General features: G+C 37.5%; 1 protein-coding gene across 1 annotated transcript in view; it reads right to left on the bottom strand.

Annotated features, from left to right (window-relative positions):
- Positions 1 to 14,354, bottom strand: part of LOC131027893 (putative DEAD-box ATP-dependent RNA helicase 29) — a 62,587-nt gene extending 48,233 nt beyond the window's left edge. The window contains exons 1-3 of the mRNA XM_057957998.2: positions 13,633 to 14,354; positions 7,153 to 8,314; positions 6,662 to 6,719 (exon numbers count right to left, since the gene is read on the bottom strand). Of these exons, the coding sequence (XP_057813981.1) occupies positions 6,662 to 6,719; positions 7,153 to 8,314; positions 13,633 to 14,014 (1,602 nt within the window). The 5' untranslated portion in view covers positions 14,015 to 14,354. The remainder of the gene's footprint in view (positions 1 to 6,661; positions 6,720 to 7,152; positions 8,315 to 13,632) is intronic.
- Between the last annotated feature and the right edge of the window lie 1,366 nt (positions 14,355 to 15,720).

The raw sequence follows: 15,720 nt of genomic DNA, 5'->3' as shown, positions 1-15,720 counted from the left end.
GAGCTTTTTTGGGTTGATCTCATTTTTCTAGGTGCCTCATTTTTTGTGCCTCGAATTTTGTGCCAACGAATTTGCCTTGGAATTTAAAAACAGTCCGCAATTTCTTCTAATTCTGTGGACATTGGGAATTTTGATGTCTTCCGAGCGTTGTTTATGTTGTACATCTGACCTAGGGTTTTTGCCCCTGTTTTTTTTGCTTTTAAAAAAAATCGTCTATATTTTTTCTACTTTTTTTTACAAAAAAAACCAGAGGTATTTTTTTACTTTCTGCAAATTATTATTTTTTCTGATTATTTTCACGAAAAATTTCATGTTTTAAGTTTGCAGAAAATTTTAATTTATGAGTTTTATCCCAAACCTCGAAATTTGTGCCTTGGAATTCGTGTCAAAATTCTTCTCCAAGGTTTCAGTTTTTTCAACAGCTGCTTCCATTCTGATTTTTTTAAAATCAGATTCTTCTATCTCTTGCTTTCACTCAGTTGACCTCAATCAGCCTCAATTTTCGTGATGGCATCTTTGACCAACATCATGTTGGAACTCAGACAGAAAATCAAACATTGCAACAACACCTAGAAACAACGCTTGTTGCCTTGATAAGATTGATTTAAGCCAGACCTTGTCCCACGGGTCCCAAGGTTTTCACATTGTTTTCTTCCAAAATTGTTCGCAGGGTTTATAATTTTCCCTTAAAAATTATCTCATCTGTAATCCGCGATGTTCGCGTAAGATTTTGGTCATCTAGGATTTACCCTTTTTTCCACAAAAACGAAGTTTTGTAACCTCAGATTTCTAGGTTTTCACGATTTTTTCTTCAAAAATTGTTTGCTGGTTTTTACGATTTTTTCCTCAAAAACATCTATAATATGCGAAGTTCACGTGGGATTTGTGATTCGCGAAGTTCTCTGGTTTTGATCGATTTTTCTCCTCAAATATCGATCTTTGTTGCAGTCAGTTTGGGTCGCCCCTGCCAGGGCGAACATCTGCAACCGTGGTATCTTGCAATCAATTTTGGAGTTGGTACTCTTCTACAAAAGGGTTTGCTGATTTTTTCCTCAAAATCATGGTTTCAGGCTTCAGTTATTCGTGTGTGCCAGATCTCTAATTCGCGTGTGAAGGCTACATTAGATTGGATGGCTTTTGGTACTCTTGGTCATTTACATTCTGCAGATCCTAGGAGGGTCTCTGTAGTAGCAGAGTGTTCTTTGAATTTGTGATCAAAACACCTACAGTGTCTTCTGTAGGGTATTGAGTATGATGGCCATTAGGGAGGGTGTTAAAATAATATTATTATCTTCTATAATGGTCATCTTCTATTTTTAGCAGTCATCTTAGTTGCCGACTTATTTAGCTATTTAGCTTTTTAGTCGACTTATTTTGCTTGTTAAATCAACTTTTTATTATTTGGCCTTTAAGCTATATTTAGCTTTTTAAGCTTTTTAGCTTATTTGATTTCACTTTAACGACTAGTTCTATTTATAGAACATCGTCTTGTAACCTCTATATATACGTGTATATCGTTCAATGTAATTATCTGATTATTGAATCATTCATTCAATTTATTTTTCACGATCAACCCAATGTTTGGTGAATTTCAACACAAGTCTAGCCAGGATATTTAAATCATCAATTTCGTGCTTCGACCAGTCTGGCAGATGAATGGGCTGATCTTTCACTTTTTCAAATTCAAGTTGCGTTAAGTCCGAATCCTCTTTCACTTGATCCGGCACTTGGTAAATTTCACTTATCCTGATGGTGTCAAGGGGCAGTCTGGAATACATTTTCTTCCAAACTTCAAGGTCATCCTTGGCAAATGCCCAATAATCTTCTAAGTGAAATTTGTGTATGAACTTCACTCCAGCAACCTTTCTAATTTAGCGATAAGGATCATACTGAGCTCTGGATGTATAAAATGCCAAGCGATAGAATGCTAAATCCTCTGCTGCTTTCTCAGTTGCTTCCAAACCTGGGCACACCTCCACGAAATCACCTAGGACAACTGGGAATTCAATAGATTGCTTCTTCTTCTTCTTCTGCAATTGATCATAGGCTGTTAACTGCCTCATGAGTTCAAGTAGTACCAATTTGTCAGATGGATACCTTGGCAATTTGTCGAACTAGAATGAGAATCCTTGCGTCCTAATATAGGTGAATTTCGGAAATTGTAAGAATGTGGCTCCATACTTCTGAACTAGGGCCCTAGCTTGTGGCGACACCCTTGTGTGCAATTCTTTCTGCATAAGTCTTGTCAGGTACATAGTGAAGGTGTCGTTCGCCAGCTTGTAAGAACTAACATTGTGAAGATGCAATTGAAGATAACACTCATGTACTTTCAGCTAGGCTGGTCCGCAACCCATGATTCCACTTGTTGGCAAACCATCAAATCCTCCCCTTCTTGCAAGCATATAAATTATGTAGGAGCTCATGAAGAAAGATTGAGATTTCCTTTCTTTCAAGTCCCTCAGCCATTCGTGCAAGTAATGGCTGATCAATCTAGCCCAATCTACTAACCCACTTGCATTCATGATCTCACCAATGTAGAAGAACATCCATGTTTCAAAATTCACAATGTGCGAACATCCCATTACCCTACTCAGCATTTTAATCAGGTCCATATATTCCTGTTTGAACTCAAAGATAGTGAGTCTTTGGCATTTTGGAGACATGTGACCTAGGCTTCAACAACCACTATTTGTTGATTAAATCAGGACACCCGGCAGGACCCGCTTCATACATTGCTTGAGCTTCGCTAACAGTCTTGTATGTCATGGAATGGTGTGATGGAATTCCGAAAGCTTCACCAATCGACTTCAGAGTCAATGTCGCCAATAGCCTACCATTTGACGTTGAAATTGTCTTCCGCTCTGGATCGTAATGCTTTGCGCATTCCAAAATCAAATCTGGACACTGAATAGCAGGAGGAAAACAAACTGCTGCAACAATTCCGCTCTTGACGAACTTGACAACTGTTGAGGATGGATTATATCCTGTTGTTCCGAACATTCTGATCTTGAAGGCAGCCAAATTGAATGTGCCTAGATTTGTATCGCTGATCTCCTTCCATCTAGAATTTATATGGGAAACCGGCAGAAAGCCCTTCATCTTCGCTTTTATCTGTGCTTGTCGAGTGATGGTAGATGCCTTGCTTGATTCCACCATCCTGAAAAGCTCCTTGAAAATGATGAAAAATCCACTAAGTATGACCTTTCAGTACTTCCCCAACTCTTCTTTCTTAAATCCTGCACATGAGAAATGAAATGCATCTCCATGCTTATATAGAATTCCTCAAATCATGTTGCTAAGTTGGAAAGAATCCAATTTGGTAGTTTCATTAATTATGCGTCATACTTTCCCAATCACTGCACCATGCAAATGGAACTTCCCTTGTAGTTGAGTTCGAATTTGGAAATTTCTCTTAATGCACTAAGTCATCATCATACTTAGAATATTCTTTAGCCAACTCATTAATTTTTCATTCTTTCAAGTTTTGGAGGGAAATTTGAATATTCTTCGAGATTCACTTGATTTACCATCTTAGCTTGACTTTTCCTGCTTGGGAGGGAATTTTCCATGTTTTTCCAACATCTCCTATTTTTTAGGGATCTCCCTAAAATTTAGGACCCAGGTCCATTAGAGAGGGAAATCTTTGTCGATTCCAAATTTGTAAAAATTTCCGGATTCTCATAAGATTTGGTGTCTAGAAATAGAAATTTCAAAAAAATTCCCAAGGGGATTTTTGCTTTTCCTTCCTCCTTGACCCTTGGATTTTCATGGCTTAGACAAATTTTCAGTTTTCCAACTTAGGTGTGGAATTCACTTCATGAAGGAATTCATCATTACATCCTTGGCCATTTGATTTTCAAAATCATGCTTCTACATGGAAGACTCAAAGGAGGTTTTCAACAAATTTCTTCTCTTTCCTTGCTGACCCCACCTTGGTGCCTTCCTCAGGAGTAGGGCAGAATTTTTTAATAAGTGATGGAATACAATGTTTTTCATGTTTTCCAAGACTCCTTACCTTTGGCGCTCTTCATCACCTTTGGGCGCTATTTCTTCATGAGGGGGTAATTTAATAACGTTTCAATCTTCTTTCATTACCTCCATTTTGCGCCCTACACCATCATTGCGTGCCATTTCCACCAAGGCAAGGAATTCATAATTTTCTCTATTATCCTTGGCAACCCAACTTTGGCGCCCTTCCTCACCTTTGGGCGCTATTTCTCATGAAGGAGGAATTCATCATTGGTTTGTTTTTCCATGCATCCTTCACTTTGGCACCCTTACTTGTCTTGGGGCGGATTTTGACCATGGCCAATGAATTCATGATTTTGTCTATTTTCCATGCATACTTCATTTTGGCGCCCTTCTAAGGAGTAGAGCGGGATTTCACTAAGGCCCAAGAATTTTTAGTTTTTCCATCATTCCAAGAGCAATCCATTTGGGCGCCTCATTGCTTCCTAAGGCAGTATTTTGAGTTGTCCAAGGAATTTATTCATTTTACCATCTTCCATGCTACCCCCTTGTTTTGCGTCCCTCACAAGCTTGGGGCGGATTTTGACCATGGCCAAGGAATTCACACTTTTTCCATTCCTCCCTGACTTCTCCTATTTGGCGCCCTCTTGAGAAGTAGGGCAGATTTTTGCATAAGGGGAGGAAATTTACAATTTCCATGCTATCCATCGAGACTCTATTTTGGCGCCTTGTGACTTTCTATGGCGGATTTTAACTCTTACCATGGATTTCACAATATTTTGGATTCTCCTCGGGATTTCTTTGACTCCTTCAATTTGATCATTTCCTGATGAACTGCCATTTGAAGTGACTCTTCCCAGACTTAGAACATTTTTCAAGCTTTCCACTTCAAGAATGGATCCCAGCACTTAGCCATTTTTTGCTTATTCTATCTACTTTTCAAAACTTCCGGATTTAGGAATAGTCGTGAATGTTTGGTCTTCGTTGCTTGCATGAATGGTCCTGTCACAAATGAACTTTCCAGAAGTCGAAACTTTTCAAGATGTCAGTGTTAGATCCCAAAACAGGAAACAAGAATGACTTACTAAAAATAGTAAGGTTGATTTTTGGCAAAATGAAGACATTTCGGGACTCGATAAAATCCCTAAAAAATAGGAACTTTCTAAAAATAGAAAGTCACTCCATTTTGGTTGAAATTTTACTGAGAGGTTCCTTTAAGGGTCCTGATTCCAATTCTATGCTCAATTTTTCCAAAAACCTAATGAAAACTCTAAAATCTAGGACTAAAGCCAGAAACCCTAAAATTGACGAAACAGACCCTAGACTTCACCAAATTCACTCAAACAAAAAGCAGACTTAATCAATTTAACCCCCGAACACTCCAAAGCAGAGAGACTGACAAGACTGCCACCAAAAGACCCCAAAAACCAAAACAAAAGACTGAGAGGGCCTAAAAAGTATGGGGTTCCCATCTGGGATGGGGTGATGTGTGATTAGGTCACAACAGAAAGCTCATTGTGCACCTTACTCAAGACACCCAAGAGTAATCAAATTGTTGGCTTACCTAAAACCACTATATTTCTAGAAAGGTGTGACACAGATGTAGAAGTATTTGGTAATATTCTTGCATCTTCCACTACATTACTTACCCAGCTTGATTTCAATATGTCCTCAAAAAGAAGGCCAAGGCAATTGGCAGCACAAGGACTCCAAAATAATGTAGTAAGGTGCCTCACCTCTAGTAATCTACTAGCTGCCACAAATGCAGATCCGTAGACCATAATTATCTGGATAACATTATCCACTTCCACCTCCATCACCACCTCATTCAACAAACTAGACAAGATCTCAATATTTTTTACTTCACTGGAGACGTCAACTAACTTCAACAAGACCAATTGTTTTCCTAAAGCCACCAAAAAGTTAAGGAGTGTCACACACCAAACATCTACCCACCCATCAAATAAAGTGTTGCAATTACTTGCCGATTTTTTAAATTATGGTTTCCACAACCACTTATCAATTCACTTTTATATATAGATTAGTTTCACCTTATTAATCTCTTTATTTATTTATCATTATATTATGGCTTTTGGTTTCCTCAATTTCTCTAGATGAGAATGACATAAAATGCAGTGTACATTATTTCAATCAAGCATAATTCTGGCAAGACAACTTGTGTATCTTGTTGTTGGCTGGGATAATACACTTTGTATTGTTTATACTATGCTGGAGGCTATTGTGTTTTTATGATTAGAAGCCATACATGGTACATTAGAACCTCTTATCGATTTTGTTGACATGAAAATGTGACGTAAAATGCTTTTTTAATTAAAAAATGCATTTTTTTAAAAGACAGTATGAAAGGCATCTATAACAATATCAGCAAGGCTGGAAAATATCAGTACAAAGGATATGTTATAATCTTAAAAAATTAGCAGGCTAATATTCTTTGAAAACACTCAACATATTGAGATTGCCATCTTCATATCATTATTAGAAAATTCATATCAATAAGGTTCTATTTCTTTCTGGTAAAAAGCAACTGCATATGCAACGACCAAGTTTCTGTCGGAAGCCCAGTTTTATTTATGAAACCTCCCCATCACAAGGCTTTTGTAAAAAATCACTGCCAAAGTATAACATAGCAAAAGCACAATCATGATATCAGTTTAAAGGATAAGAAAAAAACCTGCATACGCTTTGCTTTTGCTGCTTCCCCTTCAGTCTCCAGAACTGTTTGCTTAGGCCTACATTCAGCCCAATAATACCTTAGAATATCTTCCATTCTACCTCAAAAAGGACGACAAAATTACAATATTTTGTTGCAATCTAAGAATTACAATAATTAAAAAATGAGACAACGATAAATTATACTAACATGCAAAATTCTCAAGCACCAAAACATAAAACTCTTGCACTCAACATGCAAACCGCATTCTCTTAATCACAAGTAAGAAAAAAAGGTGCAACCATGAAAATGCTTTTTTGGTAGATTGATTTTAAATTTTAATGAAATGCCAGTGTGTCTATCAATAGGACAAGCTCTCTAGTCTGAAATTTTTATATTGTCCATTCATTCAGAACACTACATAGATAACAGATTCAATCCCACATAAGAAGCTTCACTTCATACAAGACAAACCACATAGAAAGTGCTTCCAATATGCATGATTATCTTGCCTGAATTTTTTCAACCGCTCTGAAAAAGCTAGAGCAGCAGTCTCACTACTACCAATTTCATTTTTAAAAATTGGATGTAGCCCTTCCCGAGGTAAATCCTTTGCTCTTTTTACAGATTCTCTTGATGCAGATGGCTTTGTCTTGGAATATAAAGAAAATGCATTTGCAGATGCCTTCTGCAAAGCTCTAAGCTCATTGGACTCATCAAATAGCTCCCGTATCTTTTCAGAGACTAAATCCAACACAGATTGTGGAAAACGTCCATAAATGGATTCCCCTTTCTCAACCATTTCATTGATCCTAGACAAAACTTTTTCTCTGTCACTTGCAACCTCGTCCTCAGTCGGCGCTGGTCGAACAGGTTTTGACAGGAAAAGATGCAAGTCCAAAAGATATGGCATGTCTTCTGATGTTACAAATGAATATGCTGTACCAGTTCGACCAGCACGGGCAGCACGACCTACTCTGTGAACAAATAGTTTAGGTTTCGGAGGAAAATCATAATTGACCACATTATCCAGAAGAGGAATATCAATCCCTCTGGCAGCAACATCGGTTACAAGTAATAACATTGTTTTCCTTGCCCTGAACTTTGCAAGATGAATTTTGCGGGCAGCTTGATCCATATCACCATACACAACAGACAGCGCTATTCCTTCTTCCCTAAATAATTCATTTAAGAATTCCACATGGTGTTTTGTTGCAACAAAAATCAATGTTTGCTGATCAGTACCAATCTGCTCTCTTACCAGATGCAGCAATGCAGCATATTTATCTTCATGTCGCAAAGTAAAGAATGTAAGTTTGAGATCAGGACTAATCTTATTCTCCAAATCTAGTCGTACAAGTTGAGGATCTCGAAGGCCTGCCTTTGCAAAATCAGCAAGCAAACGAGGCAGGGTTGCACTAAAAAGCAATGTTTGGCGGGTCTCACTCAACTGAGCAAGTATTTTTCGTAGCTGCTCTGCAAAACCCATCTCAAACAAACGGTCTGCCTCATCAAAAACTACATACTCCACAGTTCGCAAAGACATTTCTTCTACCTCAGCAAGATGATGCATGAGACGACCAGGCGTTGCAATAATAATATCTGGGCTTTTAGCTAGTTCTTCAAACTGAGTCTCCATGCTATCCCCACCCACAAGCACGGTGGCCTGGAGATCTGCAGCAAAGGAGGACCCAAAGTTAAGAAAAAAATTAACTTTGATCATATACAATGAAGAACGGAGGATAGTAAGGAAAGCAACAAAGAAGCAAAATATCTCAACAAAAAAACACACATAGCGCATTTTAAATTTATTAAATTGCGGCCAATTCCAGAAAGATGACAAGTAAAATACACAAAATGTGACAAAATTGTTGAATATAATAAAAGCCTCATGCAAACTAGAGTTTTAACTGTTTTCAGATTTCCCACGTAAGAAACATTGTGCAAAGTATTTGTTTGAGGATTGAAATTTCCATTATAAATCCATTTTCCAATTTCATTTACATGTATACAGCAATAAAACTAAATGGTTCAGCCTAATGACAACAAATGGAGTGATTTCATCAAGGATATGGGACCATGCTAGTCTAAGAGAACAGAAAGACAGATATCCATTGTAATGCACGTTTCAAGCACACAAAGAACAATCAGGAGAAGAATAAAATGAATTTGTAGTTATGCAGCTTCCTTCCTCTGAGTGGATATTCTGTTGATGGTTTTGATTAGTACTTACCTGTCTTTGCAAGTCTTGTCACTTCAAAGAGGGCAAGCAAAGAATCAATCCTACAGCTAAGGGTGAGGTCCTATGGAGGGGGACCATCACTGCTATTCTTAGGTGAAGGTGGTCCACAGAAAATAAAAAACTACAGAAGCCGCCAAATTTCAAATCTTTTACAAAATACTCACAGCAATTATTGTTTATTATGGATTTTAGCTGATTCTAGCAAAGTTGCATGGACATGGATACAGATACAATATCTGACATGGATATGGCTACTTTATATGGATGCGGATACATATATGATTGTAATTTCACAAATTTACAAAAAATTAGAATAACTTGCAGGGTCTTTTGCTTGTCTCTTCTGTTGAGAGAAGAGGGGAGGCTGTTTCCTGGTTTATTTAAGGTCTTGGGGGTTGTGTCTAAAAGGTTTACGAAAGTTATGGGTGATTTGGGCACTGTTGATATTGACCCACTCAGGATCAAAGCATAGATGGAATGCAGAGGGTTATTTATTGGATAGGGTCATACAGATAGGGGCCTTCACCGTTCAAGGGTATCATGCCCCCACCAGATCGTAGCCAATTAAATTTATTGCCTGGGTGATTGATGTATATAGTAGTGCCCATGCAGTTAATGAAATAATAAAAAGGAAAAGAATTATAAAAAGATTAAGTTATATTTTACTAAAAACGACAAAGGGTAGCAAATGAATGATTGTGTTTATTGGAGTTATAAGAGCAAATAATTGTGATGAAAAATTGTGGCTCCCTCAAACATGATATAAAAGGGAGATCATTTCATTGTGGAGAGAACAAGAATTAAGGAATGATTAGTTAGAAGTTAATAATAATTTATCAACAGCCAAAAGGGGTGACTCATTTCTTGTGAAGGGTGGTGAATCCTTCAAGAAATGGATGTAAAGAGCAAATCATTTCCTGGGGTAGAGAAAAGAAAGGAATCAATCAAGAAATCAATTTGGAAAATAGAAAGTGACTTGCAAATAAACCCTGAAGGAGGAATCAGGAGATCTAAGGATGAGGACCTTTATTTTTCATCATCGAGTCTTGGACGAAAATCCAAATGTTGACCTTTAAGGTAAACTAAGAGCTCTAAGGATGAAACCCCTTAAATTCTCTTAGCAAGTTAAGGATGAAAACCCTTAATCTTGCTATTGCTGAGTTAGGGACATTGCAGAATGTTGTTTATAACTAGGGAAAGATGGGTTCGGATTGCCTTAAGACAACATCCGAACCCATTTAGGACTGGGTCCTATCCTTAAGGGGTAGCGTGGCCCCAAGACAAGTCCAGCCCCATCCTCCACGCTACACCAAAAAGGACTCACGCCACAAAAAATATAAATTGGTGCCAAAAAGGATTGAGGCTGACCTTGGTCAAAAGATCCATATAAATAAAGTTAAAGTGCAAACACAATTTAATCATCAATGCAATCAGTGAATTAGCTCTGCTAATAAAAGTGCAAATTTATCCAAGGATTGTGCGAATTTGTCAAGGATTGTGCGAACTTGTCCAAGAGGATATAGGCCACTTTTGGTGCAGACTTGAAGTGCTTAGAAGTGCAGATCTAACATACAAAAGGGATCAGATCTGGAGAAGCAAGCTAAGTATTGTATTTGTGCAATTAAGAGAGAATATATAATCTGACCTGTGGGTCTTTAATGCTGGGTTTTTCCTCCTTGGAGGTTTTCCTAGGGTATTTGCGTTTGTCTCTTGTTTACTTGTTTCATTTCTGAGTTTACTGAATTATGGTCTAATAAAATATTAAAAATCTGATTAACAAACTAGGGCATAATTAAAAGACATAAATCTGATTACTGATCTAGGGCACAAAATTAACACAGAAAACCAAGATAAGTTCTATTTTCAGAATTATTCATAGAATTATTAAATTGAATATCATAATAAAATTTCACTATTTAAGATTAAAATATATTTATGATATAATCCAGTTATCGTTCTAAGTTGGAATTATTGTTTTACAGCAAAAATTAGAAATGTTCTAGAAACTTAGAAAGGGACTACAAAGGGTGATGAGTGTTCTATGGGAAATATTCCTCTCATCATGGCATCCAATCCTATGGTTTTGTTTTTTCCAGATGAAAATGTTAAAGAAATTTCATCAGATCGTAAGTCTAAAGATATGATATGCAGATTTGTGGATAGAAATTTGGATATTGTTGAGATTGCCAGGTAGATGGAGTCCTTTTGCACAGATATCAAAACGTCTTCTATCTCTATTCTTTCTAAGAGTATTCTTTCTTCTTCTTTTTCAGATGACTAAGGAGTGGAATTTTGTTTGGCTCCGATGGTCTGTGGTATTACAAGAGAATCGGTTTGTTTATGTGCCCTGTGGCAACATTTTTTTTATCCTTACTAGATCTCTTTTTCGAAGGTTCCTTTATTGATCTGTTTTTGTAATCTTCCTCTGGTTTGTATAAACTCTAAGATGATTCGGCTATTGACAGAAAAGATTGGTGTTTTTTGTGAAATTTCATCCAGATGCAGATGGCTCCTTCAGTAACTATGTCAGCGTTTGTGTGTGTGACCTGTTTTTCTCCCTGTTAGTATACAATCCTCACATGGTCGTTGCTTACAGTTTAGAGGACCTGCCTTTAATGAGAACTATTTTTGGAGAAATCATGGATGCTTTGCAACTTGCTAGAGGGGTTCTCCTTCTATGGAGCCTATTATTGCCCCTATGGCTCAGGTAGGGGAACTTTCCTCCGTGGTTGTGGGAAGCTTGCAGAGTTCAGAGGCCTTTAAGGCCCAGCAACAGGGAAAAGAAGTTGACAAAATCACATCTTAGGAGCAAGACAATAGTCATTTTCTTTGGGGCCCGTTAAGGAGCTTAGTTGGGTTAAAACCAACCAAGTTGAAGAGTCTGTTAAATGGGAGAGACCGTTGGAGGGTAGGTGGAAAGCAAATTTTGATGGGACTTCTAAAGGTAACCCAGGACCTTCGGGGGTTGGAGTTATTGTGTAGAATTGGAAGGGGGATACTTTGGCCATTGGTGCCCAAAGATTGATGAATGGTTCGAATAATTTGGCTGAAGTGACAGCTGTTCTGCTAGCTGTTAGGATGTGTCAGATGCTACGCGCTAGGAAATTGCACTTAGAGGGTGACTCTCTAATTATCATCCTAGCTTTAATGAAGAAAGGAATTGATGCATGGCACTTACAAGGTTGGATCCACAACGTCCTTGAAGAGTTGAAGTATTTTGAGGATGTTCAATTAAGCCATGCTAAATGCACTGGTAATGTCGAGGCAGACATTTTATCCAAGTGGGCTCTCACATTTGCTGAAGTGGGTAAATTGAGATGGGAGGATTTTTGCACTGTCAGTTTTGAGGCGGCAGCGGGTGATCACATTAATGGCATAGCGAACGAAGTGTACGGTGTCAGAAGTATGTGAGTTAAAGGCGGCGTTCAAGTTTAGCGAGGCGCCTTGTTAATGATGTCTTTTATGAAGCATGAGATGACATTTATTTCACTCCCTTCTCATCCGAAGTGTTAATATGAAAGCATTAACACTTGAAACGGAGCTCTGAGAAGGTTTCAAATTTCATTCTGCACAGGGGGGTTGCGGTTTTGAAGCACGCATGGAGGCCAACTTCTCCCTGCGAAGCAAGAGACGGATATTTGCTTTCTTCGGTGAAATTAGTATAGGCCAGCTTCAAAAGATGTTCAAATTCCCTGATGAATTGCTAGCCCAGAGTGCAGCATTTGTGGTTGGGGGGGGCTTTCAGCCAACTCAAATTTAGATTTAAACCCAGAATGGATGTCTATGCTCTCATTATGGCTTGGGGTCTGGAATTGGGCGAAGACACGGCCACGGTGAAGAAGGTGATGCAGACTATTATCCATGAAGATTATCTGATAGGATTGGATTCGTTTCTGGAATGGGCGGAGCCGGGTGTGGGGTTCGACGGCCGCAAAGGTGTGGAGGACGGAGCATATGGCGGCAATGCAAGTTTATTCCCATTCCTTCGATGGGCAAAAGGAATATGCAGATTCCACCGCACTCAAGAGGCCAGAAGGGGTTGGGATGCCTTGAAAATGTACATTGAAATCAAAGAATTGGAGGATGTCATAGCGCAGGCAAAGGCAGAGGCTGAGCAGGAGCAGAGTCGGGTGCTGCGTCCTAGGCCGACGAGGTCGTTGGAGAACAGAGGAGCCAAGGTGGTGAGATGCAACCGCCGGAAGAAAGTCCAGTGAGTTGCCGCTTTCTGTTTTTAGGGGGTGACATGTCCCTTTTTGTGTGGTGTCTTTTTAGCCAGAGTTTAGAAATTTTGGATGTATTTGGGCAGGTTGGTGGTTGACTGGTTAAAGCGTTTTTGGTAGGAATGTTTTTAGTTAGCGGTGCAGCCTTTTTTGGCCTCTGATTTTGTTTTAAACATACTATGTGAACTTTATTTTTGTATATCAATAAAACATAAATTATTACCGTCATTTCCCCTCTGACAAGAATGGCATGGATTGTTTGGAACGACGAGGCTGCCAGCAATGGATTAACCTAAGAATAGATGCGATAATCAATCTGAAGTTGAAAAACTTCAGATGGAAGCTAAAGAAGCAATTGAAGATGGTTGTGGAGAAACTCCTTTCTCAGAGTAGTAGGAGAGCAGTTTTAGAAAGCGCTTGAGGTTTTCGTTTAAGTGTTCTTAAGGTTTTCAGTTTTAAAGTCGAGTTTGGTCTGATGTTTACAAGTGCAGAAAATTCAAATGGTTTGAGGCATAAGCTTTGAATGATACCTGTATAGCGACCGAGCTCTTTGCAAAACTTAAAAGTCTGAAGTGCCAGCTCCCTGGTTGGAGACAAAACAAGTGCTCTTACTCCTGCACCAGGTGAATGCCCCTTCAGCTTCTCCAGCAATGGTATCAAAAATGCTGCAGTTTTCCCCGATCCAGTCCTGGCCATGGCAACAACATCCAATCCACACATTATCAAGGGCATTGTCTTCCGCTGTATTGGGGTGGGAACTCGATAGCCCTTCCGTTTTACTGCTCTGAAAATTGGGGGACTCAAACCTAAGGACTCAAAGCCCCCTGATTTAGCCTTCTTCTTCTGCTTCTCCTGAAACTTCAGCTGTGTTACAGAGCTCACCTGGATATCTTTTACTCTCTCTAACCCCATCGCGACGAACCTGCTGTTTAAGCTCCAAACAGAACTGAGGTTTATATTTCGCAGTTTAAAATCTTCTCTCTTCGCAACGGTTGGTTTCAGGTAGAAGCACAAATCTCCAGAATAACGAGAACAGCCAGCAATATTCAGGAACACTATTTTGCTTTAGAAAAAATCCGAGTTCGCAGCGGCGCTCCGATTTCTGAAACAAATTCTCTCTGCAGCGAGAGGTTTTTCCGAAAACCTAATTACGCCTAAGGAGTTACTTATCTGAAATGGACCGGTTGAGTTCATTCTCCCCGTTTTTTCTCCTCAGCGAGACGGAGGTTTAACAAAGATTAATGTTAGCATACCTATACTTTATAAAATCTCCCTAAATTAGGTCGAGAGATATCAATTTTATTTTTTTTGTATTAAGTATCATAGAATCACAAAATTCATTTTTTGTTCATTCGAGCATCCACGATACAATTGGAAGACCAAGGGTCACAACTTAGAATTCCACACAAAGGTGTCCCTCATGAGAGTTGAACTTGGGTCTCCACATTGAGAACTCAATGCTTTAACCAACTAAGCTCAACCCCTTGGACAAGATATCAAATTTTAGAATAGGTAACATATATTAAACAAGAGACTAGAAATGTGATTGTAGAAGAGATTGGTTAGAGAAGGTTAATGTACCTGTTAGGTATAATGGTAAAGAACAACATTGTCTTGATGGTTTTTCCAAAAAGAAATGTAGAAGGAAGGGGTGCGTGTAGTCATTGGCATGTGCCAAATGCATTTATAACTACTAATAATTACTATATCGAGAAATATAATAAAAATTACATGTATTAAATATTAATAATAAATCATAAATAGATCTTTATAAATCCTATAGAAATAAATTGAATATCTTTTAAATGAAATTTAATATTTGGTTGGATTGATTTTTTTTATTAATCTGATTTATTCTCATTTATACTTTTTCGGAGTAGTCCTTGGTATTTTCGCCAATGATTTTTTTAATTTTTGATTCTACACGTGTCTAGCGTTTGCTTCCACATCTTGCATGTTGAACAGGTCTATGTGTCGTGGTTGTGCGTCCACAGTTTGCAAGCTTTGCTAGATGTGACTATTAGTGAAAAAATTAAAATTCATTCATATTAATAATGTATTTAAAATTATTTTAATACAACAAAATAAAAATAATAATGCATAAAACATTTACTAAATATAAAAAATTATTATTATTAGTTTAATAGAATTAAAAATAAACAATAATATATAAAAATTTAATAAGAAAATTCAAATATTATATTTTAAAAAATTTTAAAAAACATTATACATTATTTATTATTTATTTTAATATTATATAATTACTTTACATTTGATATTTTATAGATATTAAAGAGCACATTGCATACTTTCCATATAACACAAGTGTTTATATTTAAGTAATATTAAAAAAATATGAAATTTATGAACCTACACTATGATTGGCCCTAAGAAACTTATAAATGGTGAAAACAAATACCACTACATGGTGAGATACAATTCGAGATAAATATCATTTTTCTTATTATAAAAATATGAAAAAATCAAAACTATACAATTCCAAACAAATATTTTTAAATACAGTAATCTGATTGGCTAGATAATAAAACAAATTGTATTCAACAACTGTGGGTAGGAACTAAAAAAATATATTATATTTATTATTAATAATAATTAAG

The sequence above is a fragment of the Cryptomeria japonica genome, chromosome 1 (assembly GCF_030272615.1).
Source record: "Cryptomeria japonica chromosome 1, Sugi_1.0, whole genome shotgun sequence".
Taxonomy (NCBI): Eukaryota; Viridiplantae; Streptophyta; class Pinopsida; order Cupressales; family Cupressaceae; genus Cryptomeria; species Cryptomeria japonica.
Note: the sequence above shows the minus strand (reverse complement) of the source record. Positions and strands in the feature narration are given on the sequence as shown.